The 23,989-nt window shown below is 42.2% G+C and overlaps 2 protein-coding genes across 3 annotated transcripts; both read right to left on the reverse strand.

The window, feature by feature from the left end:
* Window positions 1-4: 4 nt before the first annotated feature.
* LOC308394152 (coagulation factor X-like) lies at window positions 5-13,476 on the reverse strand. Of its 2 annotated transcripts, none has more exons than XM_080878323.1 (9): window positions 13,319-13,476; window positions 5,663-5,823; window positions 5,439-5,463; window positions 5,150-5,263; window positions 4,061-4,192; window positions 3,620-3,909; window positions 3,209-3,326; window positions 2,510-2,697; window positions 5-1,606 (listed from the first exon to the last, which is right to left on the reverse strand). In XM_080878323.1, the coding sequence occupies exons 1-9, from the start codon at window positions 13,377-13,379 to the stop codon at window positions 1,184-1,186; spliced, it is 1,512 nt and encodes a 503-aa protein (XP_080734449.1). In that variant the 5' UTR covers window positions 13,380-13,476; the 3' UTR covers window positions 5-1,183. The 2 variants fall into 2 exon arrangements, with proteins under 2 accessions (XP_080734449.1, XP_080734450.1); XM_080878324.1 differs by lacking the exon at window positions 13,319-13,476 and adding an exon at window positions 10,447-10,739 and having other exon boundaries at window positions 6-1,606.
* Window positions 13,477-14,499: 1,023 nt separating this feature from the next.
* On the reverse strand, window positions 14,500-23,978 carry f7i (coagulation factor VIIi). The gene is given in 9 exon segments (XM_080878333.1): window positions 14,500-16,944; window positions 17,878-17,998; window positions 20,734-20,849; window positions 21,169-21,306; window positions 21,453-21,566; window positions 21,956-21,980; window positions 22,659-22,689; window positions 22,691-22,790; window positions 23,135-23,978. Coding segments are annotated over 9 exon segments (1,308 nt in total). The 5' UTR covers window positions 23,187-23,978; the 3' UTR covers window positions 14,500-16,333.
* Window positions 23,979-23,989: the final 11 nt, after the last annotated feature.

The following is a 23,989-nucleotide window of genomic DNA, read 5'->3' on the forward strand; positions in this document are numbered from 1 at the left end:
CACACGTCTGCACACACACACATACACACTAGTGACTCACAACAGCAGTATAAACCTCAGATATTGTATCATGTTTTTAACAGTCTGTTAAATGGAGTTCATTTATAACTGGCCTGAAATAAAGATGTCAGTCTGGTCCCAGGTTATTTTACTGGTGTGCATTTTTGTGTACATATAAACATCCAGTCCTTATAAAATTATTTGTTTTTTGACATTTTATTCACATGATTCTCTAAAGAGTTAAAAGACCACGCAGTTTCCCGTAAACGCTCTGTTCTTGAAGTGGACTCTGGCCTTTCCTTTAAAAACAAGCAAAACAAGCAGAAGGTCTCCATGTTTGTTTGTTTGAGGTAAACAAGGATAGATTTCATCACTGACATTTTTACATAACATTGAGTTTATCCAGATCAAGTAATAAGATGGTTCTTTAAAACCATTGTGCCACAAATTTTACATTTTCTTGAGCAAAAACACAATTTTGTAAAACAACTTTTTTCCAAACTGTCACTGGAGATTCTTCCACCTTTTGAATTACTATTATAAATACAAGCTATACTTATCATTAAATGACATCAGGCTTCAACATGTTCTTATAGTTTGCTTTTATTTGCTTCATGTTCAGTTTAAAAGCTTGTTTCTATCAGTGACTCATGAAGCATACATGGAACAAAACATTGAATTGCTGAGATTATGAAATGCATTCTGTTTAAAAAAAATGTAATTATACTAAAAAAAATGTATTCAATCAAATTTCAGAGGATGTATCCTGTTTGAGATAGTATACATCTTTGATGGAAACAATCTCATGAGAAAGACTTACAGAAGAATCAGTGAACCAACCAGAACACGAAACATCTAAAGTGGAAATTAAGACCAAAATCAGAGCCCAGAGGAAATGATGGACTTGAATTGTTCAGAAATATGATGTCAGATGATTGCCCTGGAAAAATAAACATTAATACAAAATTAATGTTACATAAAATAAAATTAAAAATATAAAGGACCAAGAGTAGTACCCTGAGGAACCCCCAAATAATTACTGACTCTAATTCTGTTCGTCACAGGTAGGATTTGCAGCTCTTTGCAGCACTAGGATGAATAGGTTTCTCTGACTGTTCATTAGTGATTACATGAGTGGTGCAAAGTCTGGCCGATCTCTGCTCAGTGGATGTTGACAGATGTTTTACAGATAAAGCCTTGTTATTTGGGCATGGTTCCTCTTCATCCTGCTGCCGGTCTTGTTTTTTTGGATCAGCGTCTTCATACCATCACGGATCCATTGAATGTACTTGGACACCTGGGTGTAAACACCATACTTGCCCTTGCGTGCACAGCCTTCACCCCAGCTCACGACGCCAGTGACAAAGTAGGTGTCACGGTAACGTGTGACATGAGGCCCGCCACTGTCACCTTGGCAGGCATCCTTGGCTATTGTGTCATAACCAGCACAAAACATACGCTGCGAGATACGTAAAGGAGTGGATTCGATGCAGGTTCGACGGTCCACATAAGGTACAGATAGGCGCTGCAAGATGCTGGATGGCTCCCGACCCTCGCCGAGACGTCCAAAACCGCTAACCATGCCATCCGGCTGCTGCATCAGGACCTGACAATAGAGGTAATCCATGTATGATTGTCATATAAACGTCACATAATCAAACAAATTTGGTAAATTCCTTTTTGGTTGTTTTTTCTTTTCTTTATGTTTCTTTCTTTCTTTTTTCTTTCTTTTTAAAAAAAATATGAACTAAAGATTAAGGCTGCATACACAAATGTTTTGCTCAACCAAACCTTTTTATAAGCTTCTCTGTTCAAGTATAAAATCTAGTTGTTTATCAATCGTCTGAAGTAATAGGAAAAAGTTTATTAAGCAAGATAAAACTTTTTGCTTTTACTAATTGCACCGTCACCTCAAAATTAGATTTTCCATTACATTTTGCATTATTGACATCAGGGGATTCTCAGAATTTTAGTGAGAAACAAAATAAAACTCATGTGGCACCAGCAGCAGTATCTGCATCCTCTTTGGCCTCATATGAGAAATCTATTATTAATCTAGGTGTGATGGATTCTCTAAAGCTCAATTCTCATGTGAACAGAGTGGTAAAACCCTGTTTTTTCCAGTTCTAGCTGTGGTTAAAAATTAAGCCTCCTTTGTCCAAACGTAACTTTGCTTTTATAACACCTTGTCTTAATCACCCAGGACTCGTTGCTCACCTACAGCTGATGCAAAATGCTGCAGCTCGCTTTTTATCTGCTGCAAGCAACATTATGTCAGTCCAATTTCACCTTCAGTTCACGGACTTCCAGTTCATTTACAAATCCAAGTCTCTTAATGATTGCACCCCCATTTTATCTATATCAGCTGCTACATCCATCTGTCCCACCTTGTTGTCTACGTCTCTATGCTCTCTTTTATGTTTGGTGTTACAACACTTTGGTCAGGCCTGTTATGTATAAATAAAAGTGATATGTAATGGTATAGTATGATATGATTTTAAAAATTCACCTTTTCAGCAAATTCTTGCTCAGGAATGCAGGCTGGCACAATGAACCTGCTGAATTTGATGGGTGTGGTTAATTTGATGAGTGCAATGTCATTGTGGTAGGTGTCTGCCTTGTACCCTCTGTGGGTGAGGATCGTGTCCACAATATGGTCAGCTTCAGTGCCCTCATTTACCAACCTGTCAAATTCACCTGAGTGCAGAGAAAAAGCAAAGATGTTCAGCGATGTTTTAATGAAAAATCATATTAATTAAATTTTTTTACAGCATACAAAGCGCTTTGAAAACAGAACACTGTTAATCACGTCCCGATAAGGGACATGGCCTAAAACCTGTGCGTAACCAACAAAAAGTTCTAAACTGCACTATTTCTACCAACTTAAAAAATGCACATAATAACCTCAGCATTGGTAATGTTCTATATTAAAAAATTGTAAGTGATCATTATTTCTTTTTTACAGAAGTTGACAAAAGGGTATATCTGTACCATATCTCATACTTTGAAAAAAATACCCACATTAAAATCTGTTATAAAATTTATCATATTAAATATACAATTGAAAAATATGTCATATGGACCATAAAGTTAAGTTAAAGATCATAAATTAGATTTATTACTTCTTAATAGGCATAAAGACATTATTACCTTAATGTGATGAACTAGAATTATATACGCAGGTTTACAATTGGTTCATCAAACCTACCGAGCCTCACGTTGAAGTAACGTGACTGGTTCATGCAGTGGGCAGCAGTCAGGATGATGTATTGATTGAGTATTGTTCCTCCACAAAACCCAATATTATCTTCATTCACAAGGAGAGCCTATGAGGACAAAAACAGCCACCCACCCCCCCAAAAATGAAAAAAACATTTGAATTGACGATATAAAACCTGTGCAGAGGTCAAAGACATGTGAAAATGAAGTTTAATGCTATGAACTCTTAGGTGTCAGCTGAGTATTGATAATGCCTTCTAGATGTTTACCCTGAGGGAATCATGTGATCGATTGAAGGTGATAGTATGGGTTAGGGTTACTTTTTACTGAAACAGAAACTGTATCTGGCAGGTAAGTTCTTAAATTATAATCCCAAAACGTTTTGTGAAAGAGTCTCTACCTGCCATGGGCATTGTCCTGGTGGACAGTCCTCCCCGTTGACAATACGAGTCATTTTCGCCATTTCAGACTGAATCATCTTTTCCAAATTAGGATAATGTGCCACGTTTTGGCTTTTGTTCTCAGACACTGAGGACATTGGACCAGCATCCTGGACATAAGGCTGTGTTGTTAAGTTGATGTTGCCGGTGCTGTTAAACTTAGTTATGTTCCCCTCTGTTATGTTTTTCCTCTCATACCAGAAAACAGTCCGAACGGCTTTGCTGCTGATGGCACCACATTTGTACGTTTCTGAAAGAGTTTGTATGGTAATGAGAGGTTGAGTTTTGGGACCAGAAGATTTCAACATTATGGTTTCCAAAGTCTGATCTGTGATCTAGGTGCTCTTTTACTGTTCTGCCATCTGAGTAAAAGACTATTCACATTCTTAAGCCTCTCTCACCGTTGGAGTGGCAGGATTTGTCATCTGATGCCAGGAAGTATCCATCAGCACAGAAGCAATGAATTCTTCTCTGTATCACATCGCAGAAATGTTCACAACCACCATTTTTGTCCTCACAGAGCTGAGGAATAACTGCAAAGACACAGACACAGTTAAGATAGATGGTGCCACTGTTAAAAAAACAAAGTAGGTTTCTGAAAAAACTTTTACATCGTCACAGATGTGCATGGTTTACAATTTGGAATGGTTGAGATTATGCTTAACATCTGAACAATTGCCAAACTGCCAGTATCCTGGTTATATTCATATCTATCCCTTCATACAGAATGTTCATCTACCCAAAGTCTGTGATCCTATGTAAGGGTAGGAACATAGAATGACCATGAAATCGAGAGTTTGGCTTTTATGATCTTCACCAAAATAGAAAAGTATGGCATCCGCATCACTGTTGACGCTGCCTAAATCTGTGTCAGTTTCTCACTCCCCTCACTTGTGAACAAGAAGATACTTGAAATCCTCCACTTAGGGCAGTAACTTATCCCTTACCCAGAGTGGGTGTTCCTCCCTTTTTCAGCACCTCCTTTCATCAGCCAGAACACAGAAAAGTTGTTATGGATGGGTCCACAATAACAATGACCCAAAACATGCTGACAATGCAGAAAGTGGCCACAGGAACCCTGCGTCCATGAAACAGCTCATGTTGTAACAGGGTCTTTGGTTCCTTTTCTTCTGCAGATTTTTACTATTGTTTACCATCCTACCTCAAGAAAGGTCAGGCTATCCCAGGAAAACTAGCGAGAGGAGGCTCAGCCAGCCATGTTTTTGTCCCCACTGCTATCTATACTGAAGTAATATAACCTCCAGAAAGGTTAGAAAACTCCTTCTGAAATGAGCAGTTTTCCCTTTTTGTGGCAATAGTTTTTTTCAGATAAGATACTGAAAATGGATGGGAGCTTTCAAACATTAGCAAAACTTGACCAAAACTTAACCATTACTAACCTTACAGTATATCTACAAGATTGTATTATTGACCAGAATAAGTTAATATGTTTTTCTGAAAGGCAGTAAGTGAAATTTGAAGTTCTTCACCAATTTCACAGTTGAAGCCCTTGTACCCTTCTTGGCAGTAGCAAGCGTAGCTGCCAATTCCATCTTTGCATTGGCCGCCATTAACACAGGGTGATGATATACATGCATCTCCATCTGTGGGACATGAACAGCAGATTGAAGCAAGTGTTTGACTGTAGTGGTCAAAGTACAAGGTTACATTTTAGCAGCTGTCCTCTTTCAGTTGGTAATTGTACATATATTCTAATGTCCTTTCAGGGTATTATTTGTAAAGTTTCAGCATTTCTAAGATTTTAATACAAAAACTTACCAATATACTTGGCCCAGAATTCATCCTGAAAAAACACAAAAGAAAATTAAATTGCTCAAAAGATCTAAAAGCCAGATTTTCCATCACTAAATAATAGTTAATAATGGAAAATACCATAATTTAGACATATGATTCCTAATATTTACAATAATCTTTTCTAATATTTCCTAAAATTTTGTAATGTTTGAGTGCAAATTTAAATGTATTAAAATAAAGGTTAATACAGTTTTTTCTTTGTCTTCAAATATCTCTCGCGCCTCTTCCCAGCTACAGCGCTCCTCCACACATTCTCTTTCCATGTTGCCTTTTTTCCACTCCTCAAAAATGCTGTTAGCTCGTATCCTTCGATTCAGCACTTGATTGGCCACTTGGCTGTCTAAGAAGACTGAGAAAAAAATGTAAAACATTAAATTAAACATCGGTATTTAATTTAATGATTTCGTTTTAGTGCATTTTGAAAAAGTCATGAAGCAACACTTGAAGTGCCAGAAACACTTCTTCTAATGTCCACTTGAGGCTGGCTCCTAAAGTGAATGAGTCCCCATAGACACCCATGTTAAAATGTCCATCTTTACAGTTAAAATAACATATTTACAGTCTGATACAAATAACTCCTTTCTATAGCTAATTTTGCCCTTCATAACAGCTGCACACTTCCTTAAGTTTAACATGTTAACATAAAAAAGACACTGACAGTCTGTTGCAGGGCAAACACAGAGAGACAGACAACCATTCGCACTCACATTCATGTCTATGGGCAGCCCGCCCCTTCTGGAATATTCTTAATGTAATTACCTAACACAGTGGTTCCCAACCTCTTTTTGTTCGGCCCCCCTTTGTTTTACAAAAACAATGTTCGCGCCCCCCCCTCGCACGCGCACACACATGCACGCGCGCACACACAAGCATGCACAAACACATCCTCCAACCACACACACACCCATACTTTGCTCCATTGCGGTTTATTTCACAGCTCAAACATTTAGTAAACAATTAAGCAAATACAAGTAATCTGCAATAAATTGCAGGTAGTAATAAAATAAACTACTCTCTTTTACGCTATGTCCGCAGCTGCACGAGTATTTTTGAAAACGCAGTTGTTTCGTCAACGGCGTTTCAAATCACCGAAAACTGAGATTTTTTTAAAACTCCTTGGAATACAGAGTTCGTTGCAACGTCAAAGGTATGTGCCTTTTTTCACGTCATGCTGTGCGCCACGTTATTGTTTACATGGGATGAATTGCAGAATGACAGATAGAGACAAAATACTGTTAATCTGACTAGGTCTGACCTAACAGATAATATGACTTGCTGTGTCTTAATGGTTCTTATACCATTTCCATTGTCTATTTTCTACGGATTATCTATAGCTGAAGCTATATAGCTATCTATCTAAATAGCTGAAACTCTGGAAACTCTGGAGCACAAAGGCATTCATAGGCATTCATGTACTGTTTCCCAGTAGAACACACCCAGAACACCTCACCCTCAGCTGACTCCTTCTGATGTGGAGGATTACCATCTGTAATTTGAGACCTGCCAAATGACTGAATTTCTTACCCTATGGCTAAGGCTGAGCACAGCCACTCTTTGGAGAAAACTAATTTCTGCAACTGTGATCTGTTGGCCATTACCCAGTGCTAGTGGCCATAGATGAGGTTGGGAAGTAGGCTGCTGGTAAATTGCTCTCTCTCACTGATGGACCAGTGTGGTGCAGGGTCAATGTCTCCTCCCCTCACATGTGACACTCCAACCTTTCATTGCAGAGGACTATGGCTTCAGATGTGGAAGTGCTGATTCTCATACTGTCACGGTTCTGGGTCCGTTGGACCCAGCAATTGAGTTTATTATGTTTTGGTTTACTTTTGCATCATGGATTATTCTTTGTTTCTCTGGTACTTTGTGTTTCAGTTATCTTGGTGTTTTGGATTGTTTTCTCATTCTCTTGTTGTGATGATGTTTATTATTAGAGTTTCATGTTTCTGTTTATCCATGTTTTAGGAATTGTGGTTTTGTGGAGGTAAGCATCAACGACACAGAGCTCTCAGTTCTCACTCCTTCTTTATTCGCCTCCAACATCAACTGCGCATATCGCGCCACAAAACACAGGAACACACTTCCTATACACTGGGTGTGAGTGGAGCCCTCTAGTGGTCCACCACACATGCCCCCCCGAACACCCAGCAGAACTAGTCCAGGACCCGGGGCTTAAGCAAACGGCCGGAACGGCTGAACTGGGGGGGGTGGGGAACTGACAGAGGGCAACCCAGCCCGGGAGCGAGGCTGGCACTGGCGGTCAGAAAAACCTGCAGACGACTCGGACTCCGTTGATTTTGGGTCGCTCCTGGGGAAAAAAACAGAATCCATCAGCCCGGTGGCAGGTGGGCGGCCGCGGCGAGGGGCCTGGGCCGGGACCACCTGATCCTCTTGCAAAACGTGCAAGCTTAAGTCTGTCAACAGAGACAACTTCCTGCCGACCGCCAAAGTCCAAAATGAAATGTTTGTTGCCTGGTTTAAGAACCCTGTATGGCCCGTCATATGGTGGACGCAGCGGAGTCCTATGGGCATCGTGCCCGACGAAAACGAAACGAGCAGAGTCCAATGAACTCGGAACAAAAGTGTCAGGCAGGCAGTGGTGCACAGGACCAGGAACAGGAAATGAGTCTCTTGGGGGGCGAAAAGGCAACAAAGAGGTATCGAAACATGGGGGGGGGGGGGGCTCTCAGGTAAGAATTCCCCGGGGACCCGGAGAGGCTGGCCGAGGACCAGTTCAGCTGGGGAAGCCCCGAGTTCTTCTTTAACGCAATCCCAGCAAAACCCAGCAAAACCCACGGAAGATGGTCGACCCAGTCGCCACTTGTTAAGGAAGCACGGAGCGCGGCCTTAAGTGACCGGTGAAACCGTTCGCACATCCCATTAGCTTGAGGGTGGTATGCTGTGGTGCGGTGGACCTTGACTCCCAGGCTGTCAGCCATAGCAGACCAAAGCTCGGAAACAAACTGGGGGCCCCTGTCAGCAGGGGGGCCGAAACGTGAAACCCACGTTGACAAAAATGCCCTGGCCACCGTCGCCGCTGCCGTGGACGCCAGGGGTACCACCTCCGGCCACCTGGTTGTGCGGTCCACCACAGTCAAAAGGTGCGTGAAACCCTGTAACTGCGGCAAGGGACCAACCAGGTCCACATGAACGTGATCGAAACGCCTCCCCGGGACACGGAAAGGTTCGAGGGGTGCCTGTGTGTGCCGGTGGATTTTTGAGCGTTGGCATGGGACACAAACCGCCGCCCATCCTTTCACCGTCTTGCGAAGGCCCGGCCAAACAAACCTGGCGCTGACCAGCTTGACCGAGGCCCGGACGCCGGGATGAGAGAGGGCATGCACCGAGTCAAAACCACGACGACGCCACGAAAGGGGAACCACCGGGCGGGGGCGGCCGACATACCGATGCCGACATACACCGGAGAAACCAACATGTGTGAGAGACAGTCAGCGACGTGATTGGACTTACCAGCCACATGCTGAATGTCTGTGGTAAACTCAGAAATGGCCGCCAACTGGCGCTGCTGGCGTGCGCTTCATGGGTCAGAGACCTTGGGCATCGCAAACGTCAAAGGTTTGTGGTCAACGTACGCAGTAAAGTTGCGACCCTCGAGGAAAAAACGAAAATGTCGTGTCGCGAGGTGCAGGGCCAGCAACTCCCTGTCAAAAACACTGTACTTGCGTTCAGCATCCCGGAGCGTACGACTGAAAAAGGCAAGCGGTTGCCAGAGACCTGAAACCCGCTGTTCCAACACCCCACCCACTGCCACGTCAGAGGCGTCGGTGGTCAACGCGATTTCCGCCGACGGAAGCGGGTGGGCCAGCAGGGCGGCGTCAGCCAGCGCAGACTTGGCTGCGGAAAACGCACGGACGCGTTCTGGCAGCCAGTCAACCGGATCTTTGGCTGTTTTACCTTTTAAGGCAGCATAGAGTGGCTGTAGCAGGTGGGCAGCTCTGGGGAGAAAGCGGTTGTAAAAATTTATCATCCCCAAGAACTCCTGCAACGCTTTAACCGACGTGGGACGCGGGAAAGCCGAAACGGCCTGGACTCTGTCGGGCAACGGAACCACACCTTCAGCGGAAATGCGGTGCCCGAGGAAATCCAGAACAGGCAACCCAAACTGGCACTTGGAAGGGTTGATGATCAGGCCGTGCGCTGCCAAACGCTGGAAAACCTGGCGCAGATGGGACTCGTGCTGGCTCGCTGAGCAGCTGGCCACCAATATATCGTCCAGATAAACAAAAACGAACAGCAGCCCACGCAAAACGGAGTCCATCAGCCGCTGAAAGGTCTGGGCGGCACCTTTCAGGCCAAACGGCATGCGCAAAAACTCGAACAAGCCGAACGGGAACCTGGTGATACCCCCGCACCAAGTCAATTTTAGAAAAAATCGACGTTCCGGCGAGAATGGCAAAAAAATCCTGAATGTGGGGGATGGGATAACGGTCATTCTCCGTGGCATTAATTAAACGGCGGAAATCTCCGCATGGCCGCCAACGACCGTCCGATTTGGGCACCATGTGAAGCGGAGAGGCCCATGCACTGTTCGAACGCTGTACAATGCCAAGGCGCTCCATGGCTGCAAACTCTTCCCGAGCGACGGACAGTTTCGCGGGGTTGAGGCGGCGCGCGCGCGAACACCGGGGGCCCGACCGTGGGAATATAATGCTCAACCCCATGCTTCGTTACCGTGCTAGAGAAATTAGAGACAGACAGCGATGGGAACTCTAAAAGCAAACGCTGAAAAGCATCCCTGGAGGTCACTACATTAGCCCGAATCAGGGGCTCAGCGGCCCGAGTAAAACAGGGTAGCAAAGAAAACGAGAGAGCATCGATTAAACGCCTGTTAGCAACATCGACAAGTAGTCCATGAGCACACAGGAAATCAGCACCCCAAATAGGTACAGAGCTAGCGGCAACAACAAAGTTCCACTGGAAATCCCGGCCATGAAAACAAACAGTCACCAACCTTTCCCCAAACGTTTTGATGGGAGAGCCATTAGCTGCAATGAGCTGCGGCCCACAGTTCGCTGCTAGTCCGTCGGCAGCGGTAGGGGGAAGGAGGCTCTTCTGGGAGCCGGAGTCCACGAGAAAACGTCTCCTGGAGCGCGAGTCCTCTATGAAGAGCAGCCTTTCTGTATTGCCAGCGGTCGCGGCTGCTACGGCGCGCTGGCGGGTCCATTTCCCTGGGCCCTGAAAGCGCAAGGCGGCAGGCAGCGACGCGCTCTGTCGCCAAAACGCTGATGGTAGAAACAGATGCTCTTTCCGCGGTGCCGGCGTGTAGCAATCCCTGCCGTCAGCAAGGGGGCGGATGCTCCGGGGGAGGCAGGTGGAGGCGTGGAAGGTGCCGCTGGCGTGTCCGTAGCCAGGGCGTGAACGTCGAAAGTGCGGCTAGCCAGGAGAATGCGATCCGCTTCTTCAGCCAGGGAGCGATAATCCTTCACAGGCAGAAGCGGAGAGTTCGTGAGGACAGCTCTCACGGCGGCCGGTAGTTGGCGGAGGAAGAGGTGCACGAAGAGGAAACCACTGTCATCCGGCCCGAGCAACGATAGCATGTTCTCCATGAGCTCGAGCGCGGTAACACCATCCAAGCCTGACAGGTTGAGGAGCTTTTCGGCTCGTTCGGCGTCGGAGAGGGCATAGCGCCGAAGAAGCAGGTCTTTGAGGGCGGCGTATTTCCCTTGGGCGGGTGGGTCCCGGAGGAGCGCCATCGCGCGATGGGTGGCCAGCGGGTCGAGCGAGGCCACCACATGGTGATACTTCGTGTCGTCAGCCGAGATGCCGCGAAGGGCGAACTGAGCCTCCACGTGTACAAACCATGACGGGGGGTCATGGAGCCAAAAGTCCGGCAGTTTCAGCGCCACAGCGAACGTAGCTGCAACAGGAGGCGGAGGTCCGGCGGCCGCTGATGCATCCATAGCGGAGTCTGCGTTATCTACGGCCCGTTGCATGCTCGAGTCAGGGGTCACCAATGTGGAGGTAAGCATCAACCCAGCTGTGTCTCCCTCCTGTTGCCCATTCCCTCATTACTACCCTGTGTACATAAGCCCTGTGTTTTCCCATGCTCTGTGTCGTTTTGTACCCTCAGACCCTGCCTGTGTGTTCCAGTTAGTGTTTTCATGTTTGATTTCTGTTTTGTTGGTGCCAGCAATAAAGCTGTGGTTTTCAGTTATATTTCCGTCTCAGAGTCCTGCACTTGGATCCACATCTCCACCTCCCCGCACACAGAGCCCTGACACATACCCGCTGCTTCACAATCAACTGAAAACCACCTGATGAAGCCAACATAGGCTGCAAAAGCAGAGATGAGATTCTGAGACCAACAAAATGGAAGTTTACCGCCACCCGACTAAACCCACAAATTCTTTCCATTAAAACTACAAATATAATCATTGACAAAGGGTTTGCCTGGCAGAGTCCTACATGCGACGGGAATGAGTTTAAAGAGGCATTTTGGACTAAACTGCTGCAATGGTTATGCAGGGAACTGCTTTGTACCTCCTGTTGACAAACACACATTCACCAGCTGGGCTCACGTCCTCATTTTAGGTTTGACAGCGTTTTAGTAGATAAAGGTGAACTGCCTGGATGTGAATTGTGCTGTAGTTTGGGGAAGGCCTCGAAAGGGAATGGCAGCAGCTCCTAGCAGATCCCATCTTTCAAACCATCTGTCTTCTCTGTCCAAAATGTGAACATTGGCATCCTCAAATGAGCGACCTTTGTCTTTTAGATGCAGATGGACCGCTAAGTGAACAAAGCCATCTATGTCCACTGTGAAAGACCATCTTTGAACAGAGGTGGTGGCTTACGACACCAACTGTCTGCCATTTATAATCCAGTCTTGAGATCCCTTCCCAGACGCCTTAACGCCCACTCACAGCCTGGGTCATCTGACCTCAGGAAATCACATCATAGGGTGGGGCCAGGTTTCCCAATGAGCTCACCTGAAATCTTGGCTGATTGTGACCCACACCCGTTTTCACACCTTGGCTCGTGTGATTAGGATCATTAGGAGGTCCATTGTCCCTCTTGGGGGACACTGCGAAAGGGCTTAAATCTGGGATTCTCCACCATTTGACCCTAGAACTGAAGAAGCTTCTTCAGGATGAGAGGCGAAACGTCTTGTAGCAACTTAAAGAAGTCCAGACACTTTTCTTTCCAGGCTCCTTAGACCATAATACCAAAAAGTCAAAACTTTAAAAGTGAACTTCAATCCATTTATGTGATAGAAGCTATATTTATCTTTTATATACAGCTAGTCTTCAAAACCCTAAAGACCAGATAAACACATATCTTAAATGTGGTGTAAAGAAGCAGTAAAATGGTACAAATATGGTAATTAACCATACTAGCATAACAACAAACTAGCATAACAGCTAAAATGCTTGTGCTGCAGCAAAATGTCCAGAAACCAATAAGTGATGTCATAGTGGCTATGTGCAGGTTCCGTATAGGCATCTTCTTACCCTTTCTTTTTTGTTTTTGCTTTATTTAGTATTTTCACAAATAAATCAGAAGTTTTTATATTGTTATTTATACAATTATTGTTCAAAAGTCCATTTTCAATGATAAAGAAAATTATGATGATTTAGTAGAGTATTTCCCGTGTGGCATGCATGCTGCTGTCATGCTGACATCACACACAACACACCAAACACACGGGGTGGGGTCACGTGTCACCTGCCATCTGTCAATCACCCTCACCCACAACACCCCCTCTAAAAAACCCAATGCATTCAACATAGTGGTATTTCTTTCTCTCTCAGCTTAAACACCATATTCTTCCCCACTTCTATGATGTGTCATTGTTAAAAGCTAAACATACAGTTTTATAAACATACCATGAGCAGCAGCCAGATGAAAGAACAGGAGTCCCAGGGACAGACGTATACACCAGAACATGGTCCTAGATGTTTATGAGATCAGCCTGGAAAACCCTCTGTGTTGAGTGGAGTAATGGAGTCTGAATGTAGAGATAAGATAGCCGAGAGGAGGGGAGGTGTAGAGGGTAACGACCTCTATGGAGAGGGAGGGGGACGGAGTGTTTAAACTGACTGATTGGGCTAGTTGGGTTTTAACTGAGTCATCAAAACTTCAAGGGAGAACTGCAAGTCCCAGATAGCACTGCTGAAAGTAAAATCCTCCAATCATGGAGGTTGCCCCTCTGGCAACCACGCCAAAGAATGTTTAGTATGACTTCCAGCATGAAATTTATCATGACACAGCCAATCAGATTTTAAAGAGCTCCTGTTATGCTTATGCCCAGTTTTGTATGTTTTTTTATGGGACTAGATAATACATAATGGATAACACAAAACTATCATTATCCTCACTACATGTGCGCTTTCCTCTAATTGGCTAACTACTGGAAGCAAATAGATGGGCAGGAAGGAGTCATTGTCAGCTGCATAGTCTGTAGTAAGTGGAGTTGCTGTGCCTATAATAAATAAACATATAAGGAGCACCAAAGTTTCACATGTGAGTACTTTATAATTTAGTGCTTTGGTTTGTGGCTTGATCTCCAAACTGTATGTCAACACATCCTTAGCAAGATACTTAACCCCAGTTGGCCCCAGATCCATCAGACCCCATCCATCAGAGTGTGAATGCATGAATTTCAGTCCTTAGGCATAGTAAAAAGCAATTGTGTGAATGTAGCAGTAACAAAGTGCTTTGAGTACTCAAATTGAGCAAAAAAAAAAAAAGTACCAGTCAAGTCAAGCACCAACATGGTTGAAAAAGACTTTGCTGTGAACAGGATCAGGCCAGGTCAAAGGTTTTAGTCTGTTGAACCTTAACCGTCTGTGAAGGTTCTCATTCATCCAGGTCATCATAGTCTAAGGAGCTTGCAAAGAAAAGTGTCTGGACTTCTTTAAGTTGCTTGAAGACATTTCACCTCTCATCCTGAAGAAGCTTCTCGGATGAGAGGTGAGATGTCTTCAAGCAACTTAAAGTCCAGACACTTTTCTTTGCAAGCTCCTTAGACTTGAACCTTAACCCTTGCTGTACTGACCGTCATGGATATATGAAATACAGAAAAAGGCAATGGCATCATCAGAACAGCTGCTCGGGTGGTGCTGTCTACATCCAAAGGTCTTCCAAAATCCAGTATTAAAAAGTTGAAGCTTTTTTGACAACATAAAAGACTGGATCAGTGCACGTCATAGAGGACACAACAGGAGGTCTCATAAAGACCCAGCTTTAAGACTATATCCACATCTGTACACCAACACCAAAATGCTGTTTCTTTGGAGTAAGCCAAAAAAATTTTGGAGTATTGTGTGGACTCCTGTCCCAATGGGTGAAGTGGTTGTTTATCTATTGCAAAATGAGACAGTCAAGCTGCACGTGCTGCTTTTCATGAAACACAGAAAGGAGAGAAGACAAGAGAACCAACAGATTGTCAGAGATAAAAACAAGAGAAGCTGGTGAACTGTGAGCTGTCATGCTAATCATTATACTCTGGAAGTAAAGTAGTATCTGTTGCAGCTGTTGAGCTCTGTTCCCCTACTATGTGTAGTTACATTTCTGGTAAGAGCAAGTATAAGCAACTACGTGAGGTGTAAAACTATGTTGTAGATTTAACCAAGGATTTATAAAACATAAGGGGATTCATAGGGAAGCAAGTTGTCAGCCACAAGGTAGCCATGCTGGTAAATCCTTCATTCAGAAAGTCACGAAACTAGAGACCAATACCATAAACTCAACAGGAAAGTGCACACTGAGCTCAGAAGATAAGTGATCCGCAGGCTCGTGTTCTTGTGTTCTTATAGACTTCCATACTGTCAGAACCTGAGGGGTTGTTTACTGCTGGTCATTAGAAAAAATGCAGGTTTATTTTGTCGTAATCATCAACAGTCTGGATCATTAAATTCCTTGCAGTCAACAGGGAACACTGAATAGTATGAAAGACAAAATTTTAATAAAAGGCACAAAATATCTTGTCTGTATTTGCACAACTCATCTGCCCAGTTCACTATGATTAACCTTTAATAAGCAATTGTCAGCAAGTAAGGTTGGTAGCTTAGTCTGGTTTTGAGTGTTTGAGAAGTTAAAGATATTTTCCAAAGGATGAGCTCAAAGCTGCATTATTGGCTTCTCTGGATATCTTTAATATCTAGCTCACATGTGAACCACATTTATAAACAAGGTTTGACTCTAATAGGAACTCGGAGGGCACCGTGTCTATGGTCAGAGCCTAGTAGAAAACCCATCAACAGATAAATCCAGAACCTGGCAGCAGTATGCAAGGAAATTAAGTTTTAGACATTAAATCATGAAAAACAAGACACTTATTACACTTTTGTAAAAGTTTGTGCAGCTTCCTCACACACTCAGGCCTGAAGAATTTGTTTCACCTCACTTTTAGATGGGGTACAGTAAATGAGGAGATTTCTTTTAAAACTCTGACTCAGTGCGGAGGTTGTTGAATGGCAGCCAATCAGCTCAGCGCTCTTAGTGGGGCGAGTATTGGATGTCCACAGTCCAAACTAACGTGTATTGACTCTGCAGCTTAGAAAAACAAATGTTCAGTTATTACTGGGATTAAAGGGCTTTTAAAACACAATACCATGATCATCTGGAATGCAGCTGGAGAAGGTGGACACATGATAACAGAAAGGCATGTTAAGAGTTTATATTACCCACAAAGATGAGCCACAGAGTTCTTTGACAGTAACATTTATTCTGCTTCTCTCCATTTTTTAACATTTTCAAGAAAACCATATGGAAATACTTCACTTTTAACATTTCAGCCAAACAAACCAGACAAGACCAGGAAGATCAATGAAAGCATTTTAGTGATAACGTTTCAAATTTTTCAGAAAAGAAATAAACAACAAAGAAAAATAAATCTCCTAATTTCTTTTCTGTTCCACCATTATGAGAGAATGTGACGGTGACGATGGTGGATTTTTCATGGTCTTCTCCACCCACTCCACAAAATTGGCCATGTTGGTATACACCGCAAAATACCCAGCCCCACAACCACGTCCCCAGCCAACCACACCAGTCAGAAAGTGGGTGGAGCCAAACAGCGACACCAGTGGGCTGCCATCATCTCCACGGCAACTCTCCTGGCGTCCTTCCAGATATCCGGCGCACAGCATGTTTTCAGTGAGGTTGAACTTGGCTCTCAGGGAGCACATGGAGTTCTGGAGGATGGGGACTGGCATCATGCGGAGGACAGGGGAAACCAGGGCACCTAGAGTCTTACCATTGCCCCCTGTTGTCCTCTTGCCCCAGCCAGACACAGTGTGGTAACGTTGTAGCAACAGCTCCCGCGTTGCAAAATCTTTAGTGGGCAGGCAGATAGGGATGATGTGTTGGCTCAAGTTGACAGCATGGCTCAACTGCAGCAAGGCAATGTCACTGTCACCTGTCGCTGAGACGTAACTATCATGGGCAATTGCCAAAGAAACAGGTATCTCCTGTTCTGTGCCTTCTTCCACATCCAAATTATATTCCCCTGGTGACACAGACCAGAGTTAGAGAAAGCCAAGTTTTACAAAATAACCAATAAATAAATAAATAAATAAATCCTATAATTAAAAAAATATTAGGAAAAAAAAGGATCAAAAAACAACTTTACAAAAACCCATACCAAATAATTTCCACAAAACTTAATGATGGGAAACACATTGTAAAAACTAAATGAGTGCAAACCCCTTTAGAAAATAATTGATAGTGAAATTATGAACTAACGTACAAGATTTATTAGATCAAATCATTTTTAAAATAATTAACAAAAGTACACAATAAAAAACTCTAAAAACTACAAACAACTAAAAAAATATATTTTTCAAGACAGTAACCAATATTTTCATCTCAATTCAACAAATTAATGAAAGTAAAAGCTAACTTTAAAAGAATAACATTTAGATGTTAAATTAATGTATCAAAATACTCCATATGGAAAAGATATATATAAATCGTACAAAGTTTGTATCTGTTGTGTGAAACTTGTATGAAAAGCATACAAGAGTGAAAACAGATATAAGATCCCTTGAAAAATTATATAATGAAACTTGTATGTTTTGGATACTTACTAAAACAATATAAGAAAGTAAAGAGAAAGTGACCACTTTCATGAGTACATCACGTAAGCCTTATATGATTCACTATATGAAGCAAGCTAAAGCTGATGCAAGTCTTTGCATCAAGTTTTTCCTATTTCTTCCCCAATAGGGGCAAAATAGTTTTATAAGTATGTTTTGCAAAGTAGCACATTAACGCCATTGCAATATCAATTTTTACTTTTAGAAATAATGTCACAGGCAATTAAAGGCAGTGACAAATAACTTTAAAAGCCAATTTGATAACTTAAAACAAGTTAATGATATTTAAATTTTACATTTTATTAGAAACTGGTCTGATATGTTAGTGATGCAAATGAGTTTACCTGCTACCACAGTCAGGTTTTGGGGGTCATGGCCATGGATGCAATGTGCAGCAGTGATGACCCACTTTGGATGGATGAGAACACCTCCACAGTGAGCTTTTGCATTTAACTGAACCAGAACCTAATAAAAAAACAAGGTTACATTAACTATAAGATAGAAACTATTTCCCAGGATAAAAATCAAACCTGAGACTAAAAACAATATTTATTTTCATATATCATTTGTGTATTATTGTAATTTATTGCATTAATGTATCATTTAAACTATGTTATGCTTTTCTACCATACCCACTTGACTGTGGTTCAAAAATTTGGTTAGTCTCTACTGAACATGTAAATTTGTCCAGGTTTACAGCAGAAATAAACAGAGGAAATGTTTACAGCATTTACATATTTTCTTCTCAAAAACTGTACAGGGTGTTTTTAAAGATAAGCAGTGTTGGGACTAACGCGTTATTAAGTAACGCGTTACAGTAACTACGTTATTATTGTGGTAACGAGCACGGTAACTAGTTATTATGCCAAAACCAGGAACGCGTTACTCGTTACTGGGATTTAAATAGGCTCGTTATTCGTTACTTCGTGTGGTGGCTATCGCGGAGCTTCCACAGATTCAATAACATTAGCAAGTGGTGGAAGCCAGCAGGTGGATGAAGGAAAAGGGAGGCAAGAGGAGAGACCCGAAGCAGCCGCCGGTCCGAGAGTGTCAGGTGAACTGAACTTCAGGTAAGAAGTTATGACCTGCAGTCTCTCTGGGTCAGATATAAACCAAGTTTAGGTGGAGTTTATTTTCGTTATGCGGACTTTTTCGTACTGCATGCTAGCTAGCATGATGGAGTTTCTATACAGCTGGGTGGTGCTATGTTACTGATGTTGAACTTTATTTTGTTCATAAAGTTAATTATTAGAGTTGCCAACCGTCCTGTAAAAAACAGAATCATCTCGTATTCAGAGAAAATATTACGCGTTTCTTATTGAGGTGGAAAGGAACAGTTTGTCCCGGACTTCAGCTACAATGAAAAAGACACAAAGCTGGAGTTACTCTGTGTTTACGCTGCACAGCTGCCTCTTCTTCTCTCATTCTCTCACCCTCCCTCTCCTGTTTCTACTTCAATCATGAAACTGATCAATGATCAGCTGATCGGCTTTTCTCTCTTGTTTATTTATCGCCCACTTTGCGCCAGAAAGAGGAAACCAGCGGATGTCGCGCTAAACAACAGCAGCACGTTTAAGCTTGATCAGCTGTTGTTAGAATTTATTTAATATTAATTTCTACTATCAGCTGATGTTTGCTGGAGCCACAGCTGTAAAGTTGCTAGTCATGATGTCGGTTTGGATATGTGGTGAGAGGGAAACATGAAGATGAAACCAGGAGATGTCCTTACTGAATCATCAGAGCTGAACAGGTGATGGAGAAACAGGTTTACCTTTTAGGTGACATGAATGAGTTGAAGGGAAGTTATGAACTGTTTCTGAGAGACAAATAACACCAGGATCCTTTTTCTACGTAGCTGACAGCTGGTAACTGTGCAGGGGCGGGTCTAGCAAAATTTTGCCAGGGGGGCATGTAGGGCATTAACGGGGAAAGGGGGGCACAAAGAAATACTTTCTTATTCTCATTTACAATGTCTCACTTTTAAAAAAATAATTATCTGAATCTTACAACAAACGATTGATAGATTGATGCATATATACCATCAGAACAGTGTACATCACTGTCACAACAGTGTTTGTTTTCATTCAAAGGCTTTATGATTTTTCCTATAATAGTCAAATTCCCCGGGATGATTTTTTTGTCCCAGTCCAGCCCTGTATGCAGCTCATCTGCAGTCTGGTGTTACCTGCATCTTCCTATTCAGAAGGCAGAATTTCCGAGTTCTGAGTACAATCGAAAGCACCACGACTGCAGTTTTTGTGTTGGATGTAAAAAGCAGGCTAGAATCATGCGGCGGTCAACGACGGTCCAGGTGTGGGATTTCTCTCATGGAAGTGTGCACATTATTTTTTTCCTTTCTATTGGTAGGTGGCACAGTGCACTTGTGGCAAGTAAGCAAGCTAGAAGACTGGCAGTCTGGCTGGGTATCCAGTTACGGAAGCAACACATTAACAAGAGAATTCTGAGTAAAACCAAAGTTACTTTCCCTAGTAACTAGTTACTCTGAAAGTAACGAGTAACTTGAAGTAACTGAGTTACTTTTGATAGAAGTAACTAGTAATGGAACTAAGTTACTAATTTAAAGTAACTTACCCAACACTGAAGATAAGTCGCCTACTTAAGTTGTATAAAGCTTGAATTATGCATTAACATAGTCATCAAAAGTTCAAACTGTCCACTGTCAAGTTGACATTTCCACTTTAACACAAGATGTTTGAATTGTTGACAAATTTTGGCAATGTTACTGCTACGTAGAAGACAATCCCTCTAGGACAGGGGTGTCAAACTCCAGGCCTCGAGTGCCGGTGTCCTGCAGGTTTTAGATCTCACCCTGGGTTAACACACCTGAATCAAATGATTAGTTCATTACCAGGCCTCTAGAGAACTTCAAGAAATGCTGAGGAGTCATTTAGCCCTTTAAATCAGCTGTGTTGGATCATGGACACATCTAAAACCTCCAGGACATCGGCCCTCGAGGCCTGGAGTTGCCTACCCCTGCTCTAGGACATGGGTGTCAAACTCCAGTCCTCGAGGGCCGATGTCCCAACTGTAACACATCTGAACACAATTAGTAGGTCATTAGCAAGACTCTGTAGGCTTGATTGCATCAAGTAAACTCATGCAGCTCATGAGTGAATGGTGCAATGAAAACACCCATGATGAAACAATCAGTTTGATCACTCATATAAAGCAGTGTTTACCTGCCAAGGACAGTTTCCTTTGGGACAGTGGTAAGTCCCCACCATCCTTGGAGTAATCACTGCAGTCTGGTTTTGTCCAATTTCTGGTGGAGCCACCCGACCACATGGATACTCCACTGTAACACAAATGCAACCGCACAACTACTTAATCCTCTGAGATGTAAAGTAACTGATAATCAACTTAACGTCTTCCCCAAGAAATTCAGAAGCAATCAATCAGTCATTCCCGTAATGAGACATCATGTGACTACCTTTAAATGAGACGATTAAATTGACAGACATTAAGTTTGGGGTCGAATAGTTTTGATCATATCAGTCAAGTGTATCTATTATAAAAGGATTTGATGGCTGCTCAATAAAGGATTTCACATCGTGATCAGGGTAAAAATAATGAAGCTGAAGCTCTTAATGGAGGTAGTCCTGCAACATTTCTACCATTGGGGACACAGTGTCGTCCATCGTCTCCCAGCACGTATCCATCAGCACAGTAACATCGACGTCTAGATCCTGAGCCATCACAGAACTGCTCACAGCGCCCGTTTAGGTAAAGGCACTTCAGGGTATCTTCAAAGACTGAGAAAATCAAAATCATTTGTTTAAAGCTTTAAAGTTTTTTTATTTAGGGATAAATACCAGGGAAATAAAAGTATATGGGTTTAAATTCAGCAATTTTCTGTAAATCTTCATATAAAATTAATTTTAACCAACTTATTTCTTACCTGTCTGACAGTATCGTCCTTCAAACCCATCGAGACACTGACATTTTTGGCTATTTCCCAGATTAATGCATGTCCCATTATTATGACATGGGTTGATTAGGCAGGGGTCACGACCTTACAGAAGAGTTGTAATGATAATGTCAGATTTATCAAAGTGATTAAATGAAAGCAAGAAAATTTGATTTACTTTTGTGGAAAGAAAAATTCCCTGCACTACGTCCACTGGCTTGGAGATGTGCTTGGGATCATTGTCCTATTTCATGACCCTGTGAGACAGCTAGCCTCACACTCAACCCTTGAATACTTTGGATTTCGAAGGAGTTCACGATCGACTCAATGACTCCAATGTGTCCAAATCATCAGTCGTCTATCACTGGCTTGAAATCTGATGTGTTTGTGCTGATATGTTGTTTTTGATTTTTGGCCAACCATCTCTACTTTGGTCTCACCTGTCATATGTGCGTACGTAACACAAACAAATTTAAAATCAAAATGTTACTTACCATCATATGACTGCCAAAACCGCATCTAAAGAAAGAAATATTAAATAACTTTCATATTTATTTATTTATTTATTTTGATCGGTAAATTAGTGATAAACATTGTAGTGTATTAAACAACAGTTTGAGTTTTTTTAGGTTTCTGTAGCGTCTGTGCTCATTTTGACTAAGTATCAGCAGGCGGATCATTTCCATTCTGAAAAAGAGTGTTGTATAAAGTTGGAGCAAAAGATTTGTTTAATATGCAACACATGCCAGAGGTCTAATTTAATAATCATCTTTAATCATCATTGACAGTTTGGTCAGTTTACCTGTAGAATTTTGTTGTCACTTATGTTTTCAAACTAAGGCAAAATTATAAGGCTGAATAATTTAGTTTCTAAAATTTTATGTTTTATAAATTCAAAATGATTTTAGCCTGTATCCTGTTAGCAGAAGGCCAGAAAATGACATGCTGATTAACATTATGGGATAATGGTCCACTTGACAGTCATATCTTATTAGAATTTATTTTGGGTTAATGCAACCACAAGGGACAGGACTGGGGGATAGAAAAGGGGGAAAAAGAAAAAAGCTGGGGAGAAAGTTAACAGAAGAAGACGGAAAGAAAAGAAAAGTATGACAGCCTAAGGAGGTCCACCACAGGGACTTTTTACTTCTATTTCTTCTTCTAGTTTTACTTCTTTTAAACATCAGTGTGTCTGACCGTCTGATCTTCATCCTCAAACACCTCCCGAGCATTCCCTCTCCAGATTTCCCTGTTTTACCTCCTCAAACAAGCTATTTGCTCGTCGCCAGCGCTGCAGGACTAAGTTGGCCTCATGCTTCTCCACAAACACTGGAAGGGCGGGTTGCAAAGATTGAGGGGTTTTTTTTCAATAAAATCATTTAAATGTACAAAGTGGAGTGTCATGTATGAACAATTACATACTTGCATGTGTGAGAATATAAGTTTATAGCACGAAATGTAAGAATTAATAATAAAGTATTCAATTTTTGAAAGAAATAATAATGAGCTAACAGTGATCATTTAACCAGTAAAAATTGAAAAAGCTTAACCCTTAAATGAAAATAACTAAACCAGCAAAACAGTTGTTTTCTGTCAATCAATTAAAGAAACATTAGACACATCTGCTTTGCATTTTTCTAAAAACACAAAAAATACACATAAAAATATATTACCTGCCAGTCTGTGACATTTCTTCAACCATCCACAAAGTTCAGATTTTATCATAAGTTAAGCTTTTCATTTTAGGTTTCTCGATGGAATTAGAAGATGTGTAAAACTGCTCCCAATTGAGGTTATTTTTGATTGTTATTTTCTCTAAAGGAACCAACCGGCAGCAGCAGCGGTGCCCCACAGTAGAGTCCAGATGATGCAGCAGCCCTTCAGCAGCATGTTGACCAGATTCAGAGTGTTTGCCAGAAAACAGGGGTTTTCAAGATGAGGGGGCAGGGAATATTTATATAGTCCACGCCCACTGATCATGTGCTCTGCTTTAACGGTCGGTAAATAAAACCTAGGAGGAAATCTCATTCCCTCTATACAATCATTTCCATTAAGGCTACAGTATTCATGAATCTCACACACTGACAATTTTAAAAATATAAATGTGGAGATAACTCAGAGTCAAAGAGTCTCAGTAATTGTGATATTCTGACACTTGAATATTCTTTTGGAATCCACCAAATTTAACACTGTGTTTTCTACACATTATTTATTTCAGGTCCCGTGTTCTGGTTTCCGGTGCGCCTCCTACCAAACAAACCTCTTGAGTTGTCCCTGGTTTTCAGGGGTCATTTAAGTCTTTCCCCAATAAAGAATATTTGCTTAAAGATGTGTTTTGATTCTTATGTATTGGCATGGTGTGGCGACTAGAATAGATCTCAGGGCTTCCCAAAGATAGCCATAGTAAGGTGTAAGGCAGAGATTTCCCTCACTAACCTCTGACACACACCCAATCATTGGGCCGGAAATATGATTGAAATTATTTATCAGAAAAAAAGACAAACAATGGTTACCCTAGCAGGTGTCCT

This window comes from Rhamphochromis sp. 'chilingali' (assembly GCF_963969265.1).
Source record: "Rhamphochromis sp. 'chilingali' genome assembly, chromosome: 3".
In the NCBI taxonomy this organism is placed as follows: domain Eukaryota; kingdom Metazoa; phylum Chordata; class Actinopteri; order Cichliformes; family Cichlidae; genus Rhamphochromis; species Rhamphochromis sp. 'chilingali'.

What these genes read in the sequence shown, in the direction of transcription:
- LOC308394152 (XM_080878323.1), bottom strand. Translation starts at nt 13,379, where the DNA reads ATGTTCTGGTGTATACGTCTGTCCCTGGGACTCCTGTTCTTTCATCTG. An exon ending in GGGCTTCAACTGTGAAATTG is followed by an intron (nt 4,193 to 5,149) that starts GTGAAGAACTTC and finishes GTGTCTTTGCAG; the next exon opens with TTATTCCTCAGCTCTGTGAG. An exon ending in CAAATCCTGCCACTCCAACG is followed by an intron (nt 3,910 to 4,060) that starts GTGAGAGAGGCT and finishes AAACTCTTTCAG; the next exon opens with AAACGTACAAATGTGGTGCC.